The sequence below is a fragment of the Salvelinus namaycush genome, chromosome 26, assembly GCF_016432855.1.
Source record: "Salvelinus namaycush isolate Seneca chromosome 26, SaNama_1.0, whole genome shotgun sequence".
Classification (NCBI taxonomy): domain Eukaryota; kingdom Metazoa; phylum Chordata; class Actinopteri; order Salmoniformes; family Salmonidae; genus Salvelinus; species Salvelinus namaycush.
The window spans coordinates 7,611,777-7,634,153 of record NC_052332.1 but is presented as its reverse complement, the minus strand read 5'-3'; the positions used below and the strand labels follow the sequence as shown (position 1 = coordinate 7,634,153).

The following is a 22,377-nucleotide window of genomic DNA, read 5'->3' as shown; positions in this document are numbered from 1 at the left end:
AATCTAATGCAATATATCGTTTTCCAAATATAACTAAAAAGGTGTTTGTTTGTGGATAGCGAATTGCATTTGTGGAAAGTGATTTACATTTGTGGGTTGATGATTTACATTTGTGGAAAGTGATTTACATTTGTGGAAAGTGATTTACATTTGTGGATTGATGATTTACATTTGTGGAAAGTGATTTACATTTGTGGATTGATGATTTACATTTGCGGTAAGTGATTTATATTTGTGGATTGATGATTTACATTTGCGGAAAGTGATTTATATTTGTGGATTGGTGATTTACATTTGGCATGATATTGATCCCATAGTTTGATTCGCTGTGGATGGGAGCGCGAGCGCACCAGAGCACCGATTTATCGTGTCCCTCTCCTCCTCCGGTTGCAAATCATGACACAATGTCTGGAGGTATAAAAGCAGGGCCACTCCTTTCACCGCGCACTGTAAGTCTGGTGACGATCACTCAACTCCGTAGCCGGACAAGGGTGTGTGCTGCCTGGTGTGAATGCGAGGATGGCGACGCTTGTGGAGTCCGCAGATATTGAGACTTTAAGCAGCTCCAGCAACGTTATGGCATCCCCGATGTCCGCGAGTCTCTCGCACCGTTTTGTTGACAACAAATTTTACCTGCTTGTGGTTATTGGGGAAATGGTCACGGAGGAGCACTTGAAGTGTGCCATTGCCGATATAGAAAAAGGTAAGAAGATTGAGGAATGCGATATCCTATTACGATGTTGAGGATGTGGTGTAGGCTAGCCTATGATGGTAGCGGCAGCAACAACACTATGTGCTGAATGCTTTGTCATAGGCTACAACTAGACTCTATTTTATTTGGAATATTGTGAGAAGAACTAGCCTAGGCCTACATCATGCGCCAAGTCTGGATCCATGTTTTTGTAACTTAGGCTACTTTACGCATAACACTATCTAATTTTGGATACATCCACTTCCATAGGCATTAATGGCAATGAAGCTCTCGGGCAACCAGAACAACGTGAACATGATTGTGTTGTTGTTAGTGATGTGATATTGCATGCTGCGCGCACGGCCCATCCCAGTGTGGTGTCTGCAAATCTGTGGTTAGCGCAAATCAAACAGATGGCATCGGTCCACACCTCAACACCCTTTCCCCCTCACCTTCCTCCATACACCATTTCTATAGAACAGAATATATTATGTTATGGAAAGGTAAAGCCTACCTTTCCATAACACAATATCTTCTGCAGTGTTACTTTAAATCAGTCACACACGTGGAAAAGCTGTCGGGATTCGGGAATGATTCAGCATTCTTATTGTGCGTCAATAAGACATGTTTTTGCTTTTCTTGGGGATGTGATGCGGATCAGGGCCAGGATATAGACCACCTGCGTCAATAAATTTTTTCATGTTTTGGTTTAGTGCATCCGTTGTTTAGTTGTCGGAAATGTATTCATAGGCCTACTGTTATAGAGGGGCCCGAGCCTATATTGTGCCCTTTACACACACCTAAACCATAAAAAAAATTATATATTTTTGGTGTTATATAGCATTGCTACACTTTGCATTCGCACTTACTGAGACAGCTTTTGTTCCACTGTGTCACATTTTGCCTACTGAACAACAAAGGAGGGTGTAGGCTAGTCTACTTATTGGCAGGTGCGCGCACTCCAATAGTTCCATATTTTGAACATGATGTTGCTTTATGTACATGCGTGATAACACTCCTATTGCTGCTGCATCTTAAATCATCCACCGTGCCCGCCCCAACAAGACCCATTCCATTCCTCATCCTTGCTTTCTCATTCCTGTATCATGGTCTCTCTCATCCGACACCGGCATGTAGGCGTGGCCCACTCCGCACTGCGGTCCCTACGGAAAGTCGTAGGGAGCACTATTCAAACATAAACGTAAAGGCGTTTGGGAATGACGGTGCTTGTTTCGTCTGTCAGCATTGGTTGGGTCCTGGGTGGTCATACAGGTTGGCATGACAAGAAGAAACTGTGGCGGAAGAAAAAATGTGTGGGCGGATTACAGCGTCATGTTTCGTAAACTTGTGGAACATTGAAAAACCTGCTGAGGCCTACTGCATAGGAGTGACCAATGAAAATTCATGCTATGGTTTTCTCCTGTATTTTATCGTTTACAGTAAAAACACACTATTAACAGAATTGCATGGATTATAAAAACAACATATGATGGAATTCGACATGTTCATATTTTAGGCCATATTCACTAAATTGTTGGTTATGCTTAGTAGATTTGGCCTATATTTTGAAGAGAAATGTATTCATTATGATGGCAAATCTGTTCATATGCCTTTGCAAAGAATGCATGCTTTACATTAATTCCCTAAGGGATTTTAAAGGGAAAACTAGACATTTGTTTTGAAACCTATTATAATATTTATTTATTTATTATTATGTGTTTGGTTGCGTAGCCTATTATGTGAAAAAGAACTTCATCGAAGTTCTTCATCGAAAAACGTACTTAGGTTGTTGCATGTGTTGTTGAATGTCTGGTTTGAATGGGTCATGTCAGATATCAATCAGGAATTGGGACACAGCTGCATCATGCTGTGCACACAGTTCCAGTAATACTTCATCATCTTCTAGGAGGGCATTTTCTCTCCTGATGAATCAATCAGCACAGGCCCAGGCTTCACCCTTTGGTTTTCTACTGTTTGTGTCTTCATCACCTCCATGATGTTATCCCAGGCCCTGACCGTGTCCAGACTGCTCGTCAATGCGTTGCACCTTATTTTGTCCTATAGGCCTACTAGTTGTTATCTTGTTATCTGCACTTTGGGGTCAATGTTGTTACTGCCTAGAGGTGTGTTGGGTCATTGTCCTGTTGAAAAACAAATGATAGTCCCACTAAGAGCAAACCAGATGGGATGGCGTATCACTGCAGAATGCTGTGGTAGCCATGCTGGTTAAGTGTGCCTTGAATTCTAAATAAATCACAGACAGTGTCACTAGCAAAGCACCATCACACCTCCTCCTCCATGTTTCACGGTGGGAACCACACATGCGGAGATCATCCATTCACCTACTCTGCGTCTCAGAAGAAGTGGGTTTTTGCACTGATGTTTTTCTGTTCCTCAATCTTTTTGTTTTGTTTTCTGTGCAGGGATTCGCTCATGGGACACCAACCTCATCGACTGTAACCTAGACCAGGAACTCAAGCTCTTTGTCTCCAGACATTCAGCCCGTTTCTCTGCAGATGTACGAGGTAAGGTCAAGCACAAAACAAACGTGAAGATGTGACAATGCACTATTGGCAACTTTACAGTCTATGCGTGTTTAATGTTGAATATTCACCCTATACTTCACTTCTTTACATTTTCAGAGGATACCTCTCGCTCTCTCTCTCTCTTGCTCTCTCTCTCCTTCTAACTCTGTCTCTGTACCTTCGTTAGGTTCTAGGTGCAGTAACCCCCAGCAGTGTTTAGTGTGTGATCTCTGTGCTGTCTGTGATTGTATTATGTATCCCTGGATCTGTAGTGTCAGCAGTGAGCTTGGCTGTCTCCCTATAGCGTGGGCAATAAAGGAGTGGTCCTGATGGACTAATAGCTAGCAGGACATGTGGCATGGCAGTGGACAGGGTGACCTTGACCGGGAACAGACGTGCAGCCGACCTTTTGGCTTCACAAGGTGTCCCATTTTATAGGCCTTATTCCATACGGATAATCTACCTAATATCCATGTTATTACATTGGAATATACAGCTTTTATTATTATGGAATATTGTCTCTGTATTGTAAAGTATAACCCATACAGGTCATGATCAGCTAGGCTGCCCATTGGGCTGATGGCTCCAGCCAGAAGAGAATAGATGGCAGGTGTCGTGGTTTGTGTTAATTACAAGCACACACCTACCTGGTGTAAGTTTCAACTGCACCTAGACAGTATACATAGATTCATATTTTTACTGTCCTTGGAAGAGAACATTTCCCACATCTCCACGAGTACAAAGGCTATTTTAAGCTTAGGGGTTAGGTTTAGGGTTACAATTAGGGTTACAATTATGGTTAGGTTTAGGAGTTAGGGTTATGGGTCACAGGTTAAGGTTAGGGTTTAGGGGTTAGGGAAAATAGGGTTTTGAATGGAAATCAATTTTAAGTCACCATGAGGATAGAAAACACAAGTGTGTTTGTTTGTGTGTGTGTGTGTTTGCCTTTATGATCTCACATCTCTGACCTTGGGTTGTGTCATTGTCAACTGACAGCTGGTGAATCAGCAGCAGTTTGGATATTTACATACCTAGAGGTTTGCATATTCAATTTGTTTTGATTGTTCTTGTCAATGATTGTGTGATGTTGGGGTATCCTTGGCGGATACAGTGGTATACACTGAGGCGTGCTACATTCAAATAATATGAAATCCTCGCAAACAAACCAAAATGGATGCCAAATATAGATGAAAACCAAAGCCATTTATTACCATGGTGGTCGAAACTGGATTCTAGCTGTGCGGATTCTAGCTGTGTGTCTAGCCAAAATACACTTTGACACTTCTAATGTCGACCGCTAAACAGTGACACAGCAGGGGTCAGTAGCCATTTTACGTTCACCTCACTGAGCATAACAGCCTTTAAGTGATGTGCACTGTCCTCCTCTTTATTCCTCCTGTTATCCCTCTCGCTCCTCCAGATAGCGTCTCCCTCGCTTTCTCTCCTCCGGCCTCGCCCTCTCTTCCTCTCTGTGTGTGTGTTGTTGCTGAGCAACGCGGCCCGGATGCAGATGCACAGGAGACCCGTGGGTAATTAGCTCGATGAACCCCCCCAGTGGCCTGGGTCTGGGACTCACAATGAAGGGAGGGATAGAAGGAGGGAGTCGGGGGAATGAGCGATAGATGAACTCCTCAGTAGCCTGGGTCTCACAATAAAAGGAGGGATGAGAGGGATGCACTGTAAAAAAAATAATAAGAAGAAAAAATAAACATGTTGATTCAACGTACAATACGATTGTGAGTTGGCTCAACATTTGGGCATATAGCTGACCCAACATACGTGTTCAAGTTAAATTGTATGTTCACTCAACTTTGAATTTTAGGTTGAGTGAACATACAATTCAACTTGAGAATGTGTTCTACCTTATTTGCATATTTCCCAGAGTGCCTTTCCAGTGAATTGTAGTTACCACCCATGACTGTATTTGTTAGCAACAGAGACAGGATTGTTGTATTCGATGCAATTTTGTACCTTAGCCATCACCAAGCAAGTGCCTAAGTAAAACCTGGGCAAAGGTTGACCTGGGGCCTATATGTGGACTGCAACTTGATTCATTGTGGCCTGTGGAATTATGCCCAGATCACATAAAGAATTTGGTTTACTAAAGTTTTGAGAAATGTATTCTTATTCAAATTAAAAGACCATTGAATACTTGCCTTTGTGTAATGATTAAACTCCCGCGGCTTGTGGGACATTTATTTTGAAGGAACGTATAAGGACAGACAGTGACTGACAGGCTGACACACACGTCACGGTTACAAATAGTAGCTAGCTATAAATTGCGCAAAAATTAGTTTTTCAAAGATTTCAAAGAAAAGGAAAGTAGACAATGAATGTAGAGTGTTCCAGCAAGAGTGGACATCGACATATTTCCTTATTGAGTTATCAGGGAAAGCTGTGTGCTAAGGGTGCAAAGAGAACATTGCTGTCTTGAAAGACTACAATTTGTCCCGACACTTCCAGATGAGGCACGCAGAGAAATATAGGAATATGTATATTTTGCAGATGGCAAGTGCATCGAAAGAGTTGCTTTCTCAGTTGCAAAAGCAGCAAGGACTTCTCACAAAACTGCATTCATCACACAACGGAATTGCGAGAGCTAGCTACAGTTGAAATCGGAAGTTTAGGTAGGAGTCATTAAAACTAGTTTTTCAACCACTCCACAAATTTCTTGTTAACAAACTATAGTTTTGGCAAGTAGGTTAGGACATCTACTTTGTGCATGACACAAGTAATTTTTCCAACAATTGTTTACAGACAGATTATTTCCCTTATAATTCACTGTATCACAATTCCAGTGGGTCAGAAGTTTACATACACTAAGTTGACTGTGCCTTTAAACAACTTGGAAAATTCCAGAAAATGATGTCATGGCTTTAGATGCTTCTGATAGGCTAATTGACATCATTTGAGTCAATTGGAGAAGTACCTGTTGATGTATTTCAAGGGCTACCTTCAAACTCAGTGCCTCTTTGCTTGACATCATGGGAAAATCAAAAGAAATCAGCCAAGACCTCAGAGAGAAAACTGTAGACCCCCACAAGTCTGGTTCATCCTTGGGAGCAATTTCCAAATGCCTGAAGGTACCATGTTCATCTGTACAAACAATAGTATGCAAGTATAAACACCATGGGACCACGCAGCCGTCATACCGCTCAGGAAGGAGTCGCGTTCTGTCTCCTAGAGATTAATGTACTTTGGTGCGAAAAGTGCAAATCAATCCCAGAACAACAGCAAAGGACCTTGTGAAGATGCTGGAGGAAACATGTACAAAAGTATCTATATCCACAGTAAAATTTGTCCTATATCGACATAACCTGAAAGGCCACTCAGCAAGGAAGAAGCCACTGCTCCAAAACCGCCATAAAAAAGCCAGACTACGGTTTGCAACTGCACATGGGGACAAAGATTGTACTTTTTGGAGAAATGTCCTCTGGTCTGATGAAACAAAAATAGAACAGTTTGGCCACAATGACCATCGTTATGTTTGGAGGAAAAAGGGGGATGCTTGCAAGCCGAAGAACACCATCCCAACCGTGATGCACGTGGGTGGCAGCATCATGTTGTGGGGGTACTTTGCTGCAGGAGGGGCTGGTGCACTTCACAAAAAAATGGCATCATGAGGTAGAAAAATTATGTGGATATATTGAAGCAACATCTCAAGACATCCGTCAGGAAGTTAAAGCTTGGTCGCAAATGGGTCTTCCAAATGAACAATGACCCCAAGCATACTTCCAAAGTTGTGGCAAAATGGCTTAAGGACAACAAAGTCAAGGTATTGGAGTGGCCATTACAAAGCCCTGACCTCAATCCCATAGAAAATTTGTGGGCAGAACTGTAAAAGCGGGTGCGAGCAAGGAACCTACAAACCTGACTCAGTTACACCAGCTCTGTCAGGAGGAATGAGCCAAAATTCACCCAACTTCTTGTGGGAAGCTTGTGGAAGACCTACGCTTGACCTATGTTTGACCCAAGTTAAACAATTTAAAGCAATGCTAGCAAATAGTAATTGAGTGTACGTAAACTTCTGACCCACTGGGAATGTGATTAAATAAATAAAAGCTGAAATAAATCATTCTCTCTACTATTATTCTGACATTTCACATTCTTAAAATAAAGTGGTGATCCTAACTGACCTAACACAGGGAATATTTACTAGGATTAAATGTCAGGAATTGTGAACAACTGAGTTTAAATGTATTTGGCTAAGGTGTATTTAAACTTCCGACTTCAACTGTATGTACTATCCCACAAAATTGCTAGACATAGCAAGCCATTTGCTGAGGGCGAATTCATTAAATAATGTTTAATTGACTCTGCAGCAATACTTTGCCCCGACAAGAGAGCTGTTTGAAAATGTTTCCCTGTTAAGACGAACAGTGAAACGGCATGTTGAGGACATTGCAGAGAATATGGAACAGCAGTTGAAAGACAAGGTAAATGATTTTGCGGTTGTTGATATTCTTACGAGGCATAACCCCAGACTTTGAAACTACAGAGGAGCTTGCTTCAGTGCAGTTAATGACGAGCACAACCACAGGGAAATATTTGTTGTAGGAGGTTAGTAAGTGTGTGGCAAAGCTGGGACTGAGTTGTGAAAAGTTATCCAGTGTGACCACTGATGGGTGCCCAAACTTGGCAGGAAAAAACATTGGCCTTTTGAAAAGGATACAAGATCAAGTAGCTGAGCTGAACCCAGATCAGAAAATTATTTTCCTGCATTGCATTATTCATCAGGAGGTGCTCTGTAAATGTGTTCTGAAAATGAGCCATGTTGTGGATACAGTCACTAAAGTGGTAAACTTCATAAGAGCAAAATCTTTAAACCACAGGCAGTTTGTCTCACTGTTAGAAGAGACAGAGTCGGGTCATGCAGATCTCCCCTACCACACAAACGTGAGATGGCTGAGTTTGGGGAAGGCGCTTGAAAGGGTGTGGGACCTGAAGTCGGAGATTGCTGAGTTTTTGCAAATGAAAGGAAAATATGTGGATTTCCCTCAACTGCAAGATAAATAATGGTTGGCTGTTTCTGCCTTCACCATGGAAATCATGTCCCTCATGAATAAACTGAATTCCGAACTACAAGGGAAGGGCCTTTTTGCACAGCCTTGTCAAAGCCTTCAAGGAAAATTACTCCTCCTGACCCACCAAGTAGAAACCAACAATCCCACCCACCTTCCGACTCTACTAGTCTGTTCCCTATCAGATGACCAGTGGGAGAAGTATACATCGCTGCTGCGTGCTTTGAACAGTGAGTTTTCTCAGTGTTGGAAAATGACATGCTGTTGGTTTCCTCTCCTTTCACCTTCAATGTGGATAACCCTCCCACTGACCTGCAACTTGAGCTTATCGATCTTCAGACTGATGCAGTGATTGGAGAACTATTCAAAACAATGTCACTGACGAGGTTCTATGCATCTCTCGATGAACAAAACTTTCCAAAGATTAGGAGTCATGCTCAGAAGATGTTTGTACTGTTTGGGTCAACCTATGTATGTGAACAGACATTTTCAGTGATGAAATATAACAAGTCAAGGCACAGATCATCTCTTACTGACTCTCACCTCTCAGCAATCCTGCGCATATCGACGTCAGAAACTATACCTGACTTCACTGCTCTAGTCAATGCCCATCAGAGACTTCACTCCCCACACTGATTGAGTAGTTTAAATGTAATGTTGAGCTCTCTCTCTCGTTCTTGTGTTGTTGTGCATACCCATTAACAAGGGTTCTGTCCGTGGTGCTGAATGCACAGTGTACTTTTCCCTCCGTGTAGTTCATTGCATGTTTAATAATGAAAATACCTACCAAAAGGAGAATATGGATGTGGTTTATTTCTGTGCATGTTAAAAAAGTATAATAAGTAGCATATCTGGAGGTGATTTACAGTAGATATATCTGTCAACACAGTCACACACATGATGTATAATCCTGTAATATGATTCTGGCCCGCAATGGCAAAAATATATTCTAATGTGGCCCACCATGGAAAATAATTGCCCAGGCCTGGCCTAAGTGAACATGGTATCTTTAAAAATAAACACTTTATGACATTACATTTATCATAAGGCTTTTCTTTGAGAGTTACACCCTAACACAGTGGGTTGAAACTCTTGGTTTACAAATCGCATTATGCTTGCTTGCAAAGTGATGTGTATTTCCTATTGGAATTCAGCCACAGAGTGGATATCCAACTTTTTTAATCACCCGCAACCTGCATTCAGAATGACTGCCAAGGTAGAGAATATTGCTTATTGAGACTACCTTAATCATATAAACTGAAAAAGCCATCTCAGTAACAGGTGCAATAAGTCCATCTACAAACAGATTATAATTTTTTTTGTTATTTATGTTTGTGTAGCATGCAATTAATCAACCAATCAAAGTACATGCAAAAATACAGATATTGAAACAAGCAATTCTGAAAATCAACCTGCAAGATAGCATGCTGGGAAATATGATAATAGTGGAAAAGGTTGAGTTGTTTTAAGCATACATGAATTTGTAATTTCACTCAACAAGCTTGTTTAAATTCAGCTGATTTTGAGGGGAGTTTGTTGACACTAACACATTATCTCAAATTCTTGTCCTTCTGAAGTCCACTCAACTCGCAAAATTACGCTGATTAAGCAGTTGGTTAAGTTGGCTTTTTTACAATGTGGAGGAAGAGTAATAACAATAAAATAGATAACAATAAGCTGTGTAAAGTCTTATAACATAGTAAGGATGATTTATGAGAAGCTTCTCATCTAGTATTCCCCACAATCAAAAATTAATTAGATATGATGTAAATAAATAATATGCTCCTAGGAGATAATTGACTAGAAATGTCATTACCATTTTGCATAGTGTATAAATTATGGCGTTATTCATGTTGAGAAATGTACTATGCTGGTGTGCTTTTAAACTGTCTTCATTGTGCTGTAAATTGGCCTGGTTTTAACACCGCTTCCCCAATAAGCACAAATATTAACAAACATAATTAAGCAAGTGCATCTGTTCTCATGTTGATCCTCAATTAAAAGCTTTGAAAACATCAAAAGCCTACCATACTAACAGCGTTATCACACACGGTTAATAAAAACTATTTAATCCTGGGCAATGCCATGATAACGGAGTGACACTGAGACTCATAGTTTTCCCTTTAAAATGTATGTCCAACCATAACCAATGATTGCAAAGTTAAACAAACTATACAAGTCTATGCACAATTACTACTTTTAACAATTTCTACAGAACATTTTACAAAAATACATTTACTTTAAGAACAGTAGAGATGCAAAGTTTAGTAACAGAATGACAGTTTGTGCACAATACCGAAAGGACACTTCTCACCAAAACCACTAGTTATTGCTGAAAGGTTTAGGTTCCACAGAATAAATAAGGAATAGGGAGAATCAGTGACGATGGTTGCTGCTGCATTAAATAAACTATCAGAGCACTGTGAGTTGAATGATGTTCTAAATGACACCATTAGAAACAGACTAGTATGTGGGTTATGGAGTGAAGCTATACAAAAGAGACTATTGACTGAAAGTAATCTGACCTTGGCAAAGGCCATTGAAGTCAGTGTGTCCATGGAACTAGCTGCTAAAGAGGCTCAGCAGTTGAGTTCATCAGTAAAAGTGCACAGAGTTGCAACTGAAATCAGAGACAGAGAAATCAAGGCACATTATTATTATATCTATATATATATATTTAATTTGACCTTTATTTACCTAGGCAAGTCAGTTAAGAACAAATTCCTATTTATAATGACAGCCTACACCGGCCAACCCCAGACGACGCTGGGCACTGCCCTATGGGACTCCCAGTCACGGCCGGTTGTGATACAGCCTGGATTCGAACCAGGGTGTCTATAGTGATGCCTCTAATGCTGAGATGCAGTGTCTTAGACTGCTGCGCCACTCGGGAACCCCTGTGGTAACGTGGGACATCAGGCGTGTACATGCTGCTGTAAGGACATGGATTTCTGAGCCTGTGATAAAAAGGGCCACATCAAACGAGCCTGCAGAAACAAAAAGAGCTCAGAGAAAATGTCAGACTGAAAACAAGAACGAGACATTCCAGGAGCAGATCATGCATTCTGGTGGAGAGAAGCGGATTGCTTTCGCATCGAGGACATTGAACGAAGCAGAAACTAACGCACAGATAGGACGAGAAGCCCTAGGCATCATCTTTGGAGTGTTTCAGTTTCACCAGGATCTGTACTGGAAGAACTTACAGATTATCGTCCACTGACCAGCATCTTTGGACCGCATACTGGGGTTCCGTCACTTGCTCCAAGCATATCAAATAAGAATTGAATAATATTTTAAACAACAGGTGTAGACCAGCATAGACTACTGAGGGGAGGACAGCTCATAATAATGGATGGAACATAGCAAATGGAATGGCATCAAACACATGGAAACCATGTGTTTGTGCGGGTAACAGCCCTAGCCACGGGATGTTTCTTCCACACTGTCAATGCCATTGAAACTATTTCTTTGAAGTTTTTCAATACATTTGAATACTTGTAGCTACTTTTTAAGTAAATACCTGCAGTCGACTTGTGCAATACGTTAGGAGATTAAGCAGATCGCGTTCTTCATTTCACTTTATTTTACATTATGACGCTTACTGTGGTTCCCCAGTTGAGTATTGACAGGGGTCGTGTTTTATATTGTAAGTCAAAGTGTTTTTTTGATTCATTAGAGTAATCAGGGTATGCAACTATAGTTTTCCTTCGCAGAAAATATATTAGTGCAACACATTCGGCAGGAAATAGCTTCATTTTCATCAGATGACAACAGAAGTGCAACGCTATTTGGACTGCAGCCACACAAGTAAATGAGTTTACAATGAAAAGTCAAGGTCTTTTTTGCAAAAACGATGCATGGCCATCATATTTCTAATGTTTATCATCGAAATAATGTAGCCAGCTACATTTCCTAATATTTTGCTTAAAGTTCATCTCGCATTTTACCAGAGAAAAGTAGGCTGGGTACATTGAGAAATGTACCAGAGTAGAGTAACTACACATCAGTCAGAGCGTTGTCTGCTGATAGAATTGTCACGACTTCCGCCGAAATTACATGTTGTGTATTTAACCCTCTGTTTCCCCTCATGTCCTTGTCGGAGATTGTTTATTGTAAGTGTTTGTGTACGTCTGTACTGGTGTGCGTCGGGTTATGTTACCCATTGATATTTATTATTATGTTTTCCGGTGGGTTTTTTTGTAAATAAACTGCGCCGATGGAAACACAGTTATTTCTCTCCTGCGTCTGACTTCTCTGCCGCCAGTTAAACACCCCTTACAAGAATGCTGTTCATGAATTCTCCTACCCCAACTTCTCCGGGCAGAAAAGTCAGGCCCATTGCCCTAGCGACTCCAGACTCCACACAGAAACAGCGTGAACACACTTTGCGGTACTGTTCTTCCTTCAGACAAGCATGCGTCAAAACTTTGTTCATTTGCACAATGTCTCTCGTTCACATATGCTTGTAAATGTCCAAACTCACCAAAAATGATATTCGGTAGTTCCTATCTATATATGTATAACTTTATGAGCTGGATTGACTGTCTTTGCAATTTGTTTATTTTCTTATGCATATTTAGCTAGCAGCCTCTGTGGAAATTCGCTCTTACTTGTGCTAATTTTGTTAGCATTCTGGTAACAGACACCCAATAGTATTTCCTTTATTGTTATCTCTTTCTTTTAAGGGGTAAAGTAAAGGGATAAAGTAAACAGAGGCATTTTCCAAGGTGCACAGGATGGGTGTGTTAGTTGTGTTTATAGAAAATGAATGCTGGGACTGTGGCCTAGTACTGCATATAACTGAGTTTTAACATTTTCTTTTTGGGTTGAACTGTTCCCTCTGTTCTCTGCAGAAAAGTAAAGTAGGGCACTAACCAAAGCATTTGATCTACATAGAAACCCTGAAAAAGGGGACAAAACACCCACTTTTTCATTCCATTAGCTGCAGGGCTGTGCACAGTCCTTTTGGGGGGCATGTCCTCAGCCCAACAAAAAAACAACACTCAAACGCTGTCACAGACTCGTTAAGCAATTATTACAAGAGGGGAATGCAGCACAATCTGATGAGTAAAGCATTTTGCTAAACTATTTTGAAGTGGAAATGCTGCACTTATTAATAATGACCAACACTATTCCAGTTAAAATAGACGATTGTAATAAATACTGTAACCTACTATTACTATTTCCAACCCAACTCCACTTGTTGCCATGCGCAAACAATCACTGTGCAATTGTAGCCTGTCATTACAGCCATAAACGGTTATGCATTTTCTAAGTGCAAGATAGGCTACAGAAATAAACTGTGTTTTATACCTGCATTTGGCGCTGAAAGGCATTCATGTTAGCAGCCAATTTCAACTAGGGATATATCATGTCACTTCTCTGGAGTCCAAAGCAAGCAAAATCATACGGCCTAATTGGAACGGAGGTTGCAGGATTGGATGGAAAGCATGTTCTGTCTGCATCAGCCTGCCTGCAGTATGCTCGTTGCCAGCGAGGTAGTGACAAAAACTTTGTTGAATCTCAAGCTAACGATAGCAACGCCACAGCTAGCAAGATTAGCATTAGCTCTGAGAGCACCGACGACAGTTCAACACTGTTCCTCTCGGCAGCCACTTCCAATTCTTCTGGCATGCTTGCGACTCTCCTCCGGGAAATTCAAGATGGTAAAAAAGGTCTTTCACTAAAAATGTACAAGAAATCGGCTGAACTTCATTCTTCCTTTGATGGCCTGAAATCCTCCCTGAATGATCTGCTTTTGAGAGCAACTGAGGCTGAGTTGCACACCAGCACCATTGAAGATACCATCACATGACATGACCAGGTGATCAAACCCCTGCAGAAGGACAATGCCTATCTCAAAAACAAGGTGGACCAGATGAGAACCAGAGCAGACGTAGCAACATCCATGTGGTGGGATTGAAGGAGGACAGCGAGGGCCTTGATCCCATCGTTTCTTCACTAAGTGGATCCCTGATGTCCTTGGCATAAACAACTTCACCAAGCCACTAGAAACCGAACGTGCCCACAGAACCTTGACGCCAAAACCCACACCAGATAAGCCCACACGGTTCCTCCATTTCCAGGAAAGCGAGAAGATACTGTGACTTGAAAGAGCCAAAGGGGACATCACCGTTGCTGGCAAGAGGGTCTGTCTTTTCCCGGATATGAGCGCGGATCTCGGCAGTCGTCGCAAGCAGTTCACGCCAGCCACCATAGAGCTGAAGGAGAAGAATATCACTGACTACCTCATTCTCCCCGCGCGGATGAAAGTTCAGTACAATGGCCGAAGCCATCTCTTCGACACGCCGAGAGAAGAACTGAACCGCGTTTGAATTACAAAGGTCTATCGGTGGAATTTGACGCAGTTTAATGGATTTATCTTGTTTTTGCTGTCCTGGGACTGAACTGCTAATGTCTATTTTGAATTTGGAAGTGATTACCCCACGATTCGGCCGCTACAGGTGAGTGGGACAATTTCAATTAATGTTACTGAGTTCTATTATGCTCGTTATTAAGGGATATTTATGGGAGAGTATATTTTGGTGTTGATATTCACTGGGCGACGCAAAATCAGTAGGCCTAGGCCTATTGCTTTTTCCCTCATTTATGTTTCTCTTCTTCTCCTGAAAAGAGACTGAAGCAGCCCTTATTGTTGACAGTAAAATATTCGGCATAGAGAGCTCGTAGGTTTTAGTTTATGTCAAAGATTAGCTAGTAAGAGCAAGATGGAAAGCGAGCAACAAATATATCTCCACAAATGTTTTTATGATTGATTGTTGTTTTAGTCTAACAATCGGGTTGGGTTTTTTCTATGGTAAATGTTGTTTCCTTCCTAAAGAGACACATAGGTCACTTCTGTGTTACCTCATTATTTTCATAATAGTGTATACCATTCGGTTATCTGTTTGAAACCCAGCCCATGCTTAATCCACTAAAATAGGTCACATTATACGTAAAAGGTCTTAACAGCCCGGTTAAGAGAAAAAAGAGTGTATACATACTGTACCTTAAGAAATGAAAGGCGGACATTGTGTTCATCTTACAGCCAGTGAACACAAGAAATTAAATGGGTGGGACAAGTTTTTGCGTCTTCATTTTAACTCCAAAGCAAGAGGAGCCGCAATGTAGGAACATCCCCTTTTGTGTCAGCAACACCATATTTGATCACTCAGGCAGGTTTGTTTTGGTGCAGGGACATACAGTATGTCTTCGAAGTCTTGGACCCTATTGAATATTTATGCTCCCAAACTTTGATGGCCATATGTTCATTCAGAATGTCTTCCTTCAGATTGCTCAAGCACCAGGATGGCTACTGGCTGGAGGAGATTTACATTTTTGTTTAGATACAGTTCTTGACAGGTCCTCTGATAAACCCTCCCCTCTTACAAAAGCCGCCAAACTCATCATGTCATTCATGAAGGATCTCAATTTACTAGACGCTTGGAGATAGAGGCACCCACAGGATAGGGACTACTGTTTTTATTCACACCCACACAACACACATAGCTTTTTTGCTATAAACCCAACTGTTTCACAAATTGTTAGATACTGAATATCTCCCCAGATTGCTTACTGACCATTCTCTGGTATTATCACTCTCCATCCCTACCAAGGTAAATGGAGCATATCAATGGAAAATAAATTATACTCTTGAAGCAACCTGAATGTTGTGCATCCATCGAAGAGCAGATTCATATTTTTTTCAAAGACAAACAAACCCTTTACGAAAGGGTTGAAGAGAAAATACGGTGCCGGAATGAATGTCCTTGAATCTGACATTCCTGAGCTCGATAAAAACCTACCAAAGAGGCCCGACTAAAGACCTATACAGGCTCTTGGTAAATAAAAAACTGCAATATAGTACGCTGAACACATATCAATCTGAGAGGGCTTTTACTAGATCAAAACAGTGATCCTACGAACTTGGAGAGAAAGCCCATATAGTATTGGAATGGCAACTGAAAACAGAGGAAAGTAAGACAATTCATGCTATAGAAACTCTTACTAATGAGATATCCTTACACCCTACTGAAATGAATGATACTTTGAAGAAATACTCTATACTTCCCAATCAGAGATCAACTCATTTCTCTCCTCTCTCAACCTCCCATGCCAGAGGAGGACAGAGAGTGCCTGAGTGATCATTTCTCAGTCCCAGAATTGTTGGATGTTTAATGTTCACCTTCTAATAAATCTCCTGGGGCGGATGGTTTCCCCCCAGAGTTCTATAAAGAATTTAAGGAGCTATTGGTACCCTACCTTATGGAGGTACTTAAAAAACCCGGGAACCACAACTGCTTTTCAGAGTCTTTTTCTGAAGATGTGATTACAGTGATTCACAAGAAAGGGGAAAACCCCCTAAAGTGCACCTGCTATAGGTCACCAAGATGCTATCTAAGAGACTGGAGTCACGCCTCCCTCTGCTGGTCAACCCAGATCAGACTGGCTTCATAATTAATAGATTGTCCTCCAATAATCTCAGAAAAGTATTTGATACAAAAACAATACCTAGTGTTGCAGTGTCCCTCAACACCGAAAAGGCCTTTTCTTTCACTTTTTTACAAAAGTTTGGTTTAGGCATCGTGTTTTTAAACTTGATAAAATCACTCTCGTAAAGATAAGATCTCCTAAAACTAGGATTGCTATCAATGGGATGACTTCCTCTTCTTTCCCTCTCTATAGGGGGAACAGACAGGGTTTCCCTATTATCCCCCACCTCTTCGCCCTCGCCATTGAACCGTGGGCTGAGGCTATTACATACAGTGCCTTCAGAATCTGTGCTTTGAAATTCACTGCTCGACTGAGGGACCTTACAGATCATTTACAGATAATTGTATTTGTGGCGTACAGAGATGAGGTATTCATTCAAAAATCGTGCTTATCTTATCATGTGACTTGTTGAGCACATTTTTACTCCTGAATTTATTTAGGCTTGCCATAACAAAATGGTTGAATACTAATTGACAGTTCAGCTTTTCATTTTTAATTAATTAAACATAATTCCACTTTGACATTATGGGATATTGTGTGTAGGCCAGTGAAAAAAAATCTACATTGAATCCATTATACATTCAGGCTGGAACACAACAACATGTGGAAACAGTGAAGTGGTGTGAATACTTTCTGAAGGCGCTGTACATGGCTTTGAGTTTGGGCTACCAGTTTTTGTGGACGACCTTATCTTGTTTCTAACAAACCCAGAACATTCCCTCTCTCACTTGCAGAACCTATTAGAGTGTTATAGTTAATTTTCTGGATATAAAAAAAGTTAAATTTGACCTTTGTCTGTGTTTGACCATCATACCATCAAGCATAATGGTTTCAAATATTTGGGCATATTGATGGATGGTAACCTGAAGAACCTCTATAAACTCAATTTGGCCAGCTTGTTGCCAAAGGTGGAGGGTGACCTGTGTAAATGGAAGGACTTGCCACTCATTTTACTGCGTAGAATTCATGTAATTCAAACGAATGTCCTGCCCATGTTTCCATATTTGTTTAAATCTCTCCCCATCCCTGTACCCGCAGCATTCTTTTCCTTTCTCAACAAGCTGACTAGAAACTATATCTGGCACAGTAAAACGCCTAGGGTTAGCCAGGACAAACTGACCCTTGTTTACGGTCAAGGGGGCTTAAACCTCCCCAATTTTAGAATGTATTAATGGGTTGTGCAGTCTAGACAATGGCCCTTCGCCCTCATGGTTGAACATTCAAAGGTTTCATGTACATGAGGACACTGGGGCATATTTGTTTTACAAATGGGACATGAAATCTATAAGAACTATCACAGACAACCCTTTAATTATACATTCCGTGCTGACTTGGTTTAAACTGCATGAGCTGTTCAGACGAGAGGGAGTTATTTCCCCTGAAACCCCTCTATGGAACAATAGATTGCTTCCAATGTTTCTCCAGAACAGTAACTTTAGATCATGGCCTGATAAGGGTATTACTCTTCTGAAACATTGTTATGAGGAGGGAATTCTTATGTCCTTTGAACTGCCGAAACAGCAATACCACTTGTCTAACAAGGACATCTTTAGTTACCTACAACCTCATTTTATCAGGGTGAATCTCAAGGGCTAGTGGAACCTACCTAAGATGTCACCCATTGAACAACTCTGCCATGCAGACCAACCACTGTTCAAGACCATTTCCTATGTTTACGATCTATTTATGTCAGGATTACCACTGCCTGGGTTAACTAAACCCTGAATTAGATGGGGAAAAATATCTGGGTATCAATCTTGATGAGGGGTTATGGAGTGACCTATGCAGGGATGGTGTTACATCCACATTGAACTCCAGATACAGACGGATACAGTTTAACTTTCAGCCATCAGCTCTATATCACCCCATCTAGACTGCACAAGTTCCACCCTGGTATCTCCTCCCAATTTTTTAGATGAACAGTAGATGAAGGAACATTCCTCCATTCAACTTGGCAGTGTTCAAAACTACACCGTTTCTGGCAAGGGTATGGTGATGCCATATCCTCAATCCATGGGGTTGCATTCCCCTTAGACCCGGAGGTTTGTCTACTGGGTAACTTGACTAATTCCTATCTTAAGCAAAGCCACACTATAAAGCAGAAATATTACTAGCAATTGCCAAAACATGTATTGCCTTGAAATGGAAAGCAGATACCCCGCTGCCAATTAGAATGTGACTATCCAAAGTTAATAGTTGTATCCCACTGGAGAAAATGACTTATTCGTTGAGGAACAAGTCAGAGACATTTTACAGAATTTGGCAACCCTTTATTGATTTTATGGAGAATCTCCCCTCACATCTCATTGATTGCATCTCTGTATAATCCTCATCTAATGTTTCACACTCAATGTGCAATATGTAGCTTCCTGCATGTGACTGTGTGAGCCAATTCTGTACGTTCGTTGTCTTGTAAGGTTATTGTCACATTGTTGTCAAATGTCTTTTGAAAAAATCAAAAATGGTATATATTGTACTTTTTTTCATTTTTTGAGTCAATTATACCACCACCGAAAAGGGGCATTTGCTCAACATAGGTAGAGTCCTATCTGTGCACATGCCTGATTTAGCCGCAACCTGCTAAGAAGACGGGGCCGGTAGAGAAATAGCCTGTGTTTGTGTATGGAGATTGTGTTTCCCACAGTCAATTATTATTCTCATACAGAAACACTGAGGCTCCAGTTCTAGGCTGCAGGGTTCTGCTTATCAATCTCCATGAAGACTGTGGGGTTGAAACATTTCCCCTGGACTTTAAAGTAATACATCTGATGCTGTTAAGCCGACCTTTGAAAATGAATGAATACACGGCAAGAGACTACAGTATTAGCTCCAGCTTTGAACTGCGCTAAGAAGTACAACACAGCGTCAAAGAGACAACCAGTAATTTTGAACATGAACTGAACTAAACTTGTTCTGCAAATTTTAAAATCACAGATCTCTCCCTGGAATAAAATAAACACTGTGGGTTTCCAATAGCGGTCTGAGTGTCAGTATCAAAAGCTGTAAATCTTATAGGCAGCTATCCAAGACAAACAACAACTCAGAAATTATGGATATCTGCATTTCCCGCCATAACATTTCCACCATGAATTAAAAAGAAGTCCTTCGACTAGGAACCACGTCTGCTTAACCTATTCCTCCTTTCTAATTTGGAGTGCCTGATCCATTGGCCGTTGAAGGTTTTAAAAAAGATATACATTACAATATACATTGAGTGACAGCCCTCAGGAGGAGGGTACAGCAGGTGTGTTAATGGGTAGGAGGATCTATCTGGAACATGAAATATGTATGGCTAAATCAGCCCTGAGGCCAGAACCTACTGCTGTACGAAGCCCCCCAGACATTCTCCTTCTCTCTGAGATAATCACGACTGGTAGTCTTTCTATATACCAGCAGAGCAGATCCCCAACCCCACCCTCAACCTCCAAGAAAGCATCATGCATTTCAGTTATTTCTGTTCTGTTTGCAATCACGGTGTTAGTTTTACAAATCTGGCCTGGTTTTCCAGCAGTGAGAGAACTTAAGCTTTTACGAGTGTTGGCATGTTATGATAGGTGGTAAATCAAGCAGAGTTTTTTTTGTAAATTATGAGGAACATAAACACCAGTCTCTTGAATCAAGTAATGTAGCAGCAGTATACCATGGCTGTAGAACCTCTTGGTAAATACCACCACGACTCACCACGATGAGTGAAAGGAGGAGAGGAGAAGGAGACAGAGAGAAAGATCGATGCCCACTGGGCACACGCTGGTTGAGTCAACATTGTTTCCACGTCATTTCAATGAAATTACGCTGAACCCCGTGTGGAATAGACATGGAACTGAAGTCTGTGCCCAGTGATGTGGGATGCCACTCAGGTGATTTCAAGGAAGGCATCACAACTACTGTAGGTGAATGATGACTCTGTGGTTGCCCTCAGTGTGTTGGTGCAACTTGGACCAGAGGAGCACAAACAAAAGGCGGAGGCACACAGTCAGATTAAATAGAGACTACATGACAGTTTTGTATTGTTATATTCCTAATGCTGGATTGACTCACTCCTTGCTCTTGATTGGGTAGTTATCAGGAAGCACCGGTCCTGTTTTCTCATTAAATGATGTGTGGCGTAAGAACACTGAATTCATGCATTAGCATGTTGAAGGGTTACCCAGTTGGTTCTTAATATATAATAATGGTGAAGGAAACTATTCAGATAAAGCAAGCTGCTGAAAGTTCATAAAACAGTGATTTCTGGTTTTGTCAGATTCTGAGTAGCTGGGCTGACTCTCGGGTTCCAGCCATTGCATGGCTATATTGGACAGGCAGTGATAAAGGCCACCTCTGGAGGAACATTACCATTTACATAGTCACATTAAGACTGTCAGAAACGTCTGTATCTGAACAGTTTGATTAATAATCTGTAGCCTAATGGAGATAGATTGACAGTGGAGAGAGAGAGTGAATACATGAGATTCCACAATAAATTATTAATGATTGCCTTTTGATATTAAAGGAGAGAATTATGAAGTTGGAGTTACATGATGAACGATTTAATGAAGAAACACTGGATTCATAAGATTCATACTGAAACAAATAGACTACAAAGAGATGTTTCTTTCTCACTGATTCCCTGGTTGAATTGGGAGTGACTGGTGGTAATGGCTTCTTGGTGACAGTCTGTGGCTGGTGGTAGGTGGGTGATTAGTAGGCTGTGTGGGTAATTGGGTGTGTGCGGCCTTGATGATTGAGTAGAGGAGACTACTAAGAACATTTCTTCTCTGGAGGGCCGACATGCCATACTGGCCTGACAGGGCAAAGGAAAAAATGATCTGCTGCAACTGTAGCCTCTGATTTAATAGGGCCATTGACATTTTTCAGCTATTTAAGGCATGCTTTTACATGCAAAAAAAATGTACCAATCAGGAAAAAAAATGTAAGCATTTCATTTATATATTTTCCACAGCACACATTGATTGAGTTATACTTTTTCCCTTTGTTGTTTTCAGGGCAGAGAATTCTTCACCACAAAAGCAGCGTTCTCGAGACAGTGGTGCTTATCAACCCTTCAGATGCAGCTGTCAGCACTGAGGTAAGTACATTCCATAAGTACATAAATGGTCTAAGGCACTGCAGTGCTTGAGGCGTCACTACAGATCCGGGTTCGATCCCAGGCTGTGTCGCATCCGGCCGCAACCAGGAGACCCATGAGGCGACACACAATTGGCCCAGCTTCGTCCGGGTTAGGGGAAGGCTTGGCCGGCCTGGATGTCCTTGTCCCATTGCGCTCTAGCGACTCCTGTGGTGGGCCGGGCGCATGCACGCTGACACGGTCGCCAGTTGTACAGTGCTTCCTCCCACACAATGGTGCGGCTGGCTTCCAGGTTAAGCGAGCAGTGTGTCAAGAAGCAGTGCGGCTTGGCAGGGTCCTGTTTCGGAGGATGCATGGCTCTCGACCTTCGCCTCTCCCGAGTCCGTACGGGAGTTGCAGCGATGGGACAAGACTGTAACTACCAAGTGGATATCACCAAATTAAGGGGGCGGAAATATATATATATATATAAATAAAAAGAAGTGGGGGGGCCATAATACAAAAATGTTAACAATTATTATTCATTATTTTAGTGGGTAGATCAGCTTTAACATTGCAGATATATTGTGGCTTCCATCA

The 22,377-nt window shown here is 41.4% G+C and overlaps 1 protein-coding gene across 1 annotated transcript in view; it reads left to right on the top strand.

Annotated features, from left to right (window-relative positions):
• Positions 1 to 519: 519 nt before the first annotated feature.
• The window catches only part of LOC120021854 (microtubule-associated protein 1B-like), a 40,578-nt gene continuing 18,720 nt past the window's right edge, over positions 520 to 22,377 (top strand). Inside the window, exons 1-3 of the mRNA XM_038965700.1 lie at positions 520 to 703; positions 3,115 to 3,216; positions 21,716 to 21,798. Of these exons, the coding sequence (XP_038821628.1) occupies positions 520 to 703; positions 3,115 to 3,216; positions 21,716 to 21,798 (369 nt within the window). The remainder of the gene's footprint in view (positions 704 to 3,114; positions 3,217 to 21,715; positions 21,799 to 22,377) is intronic.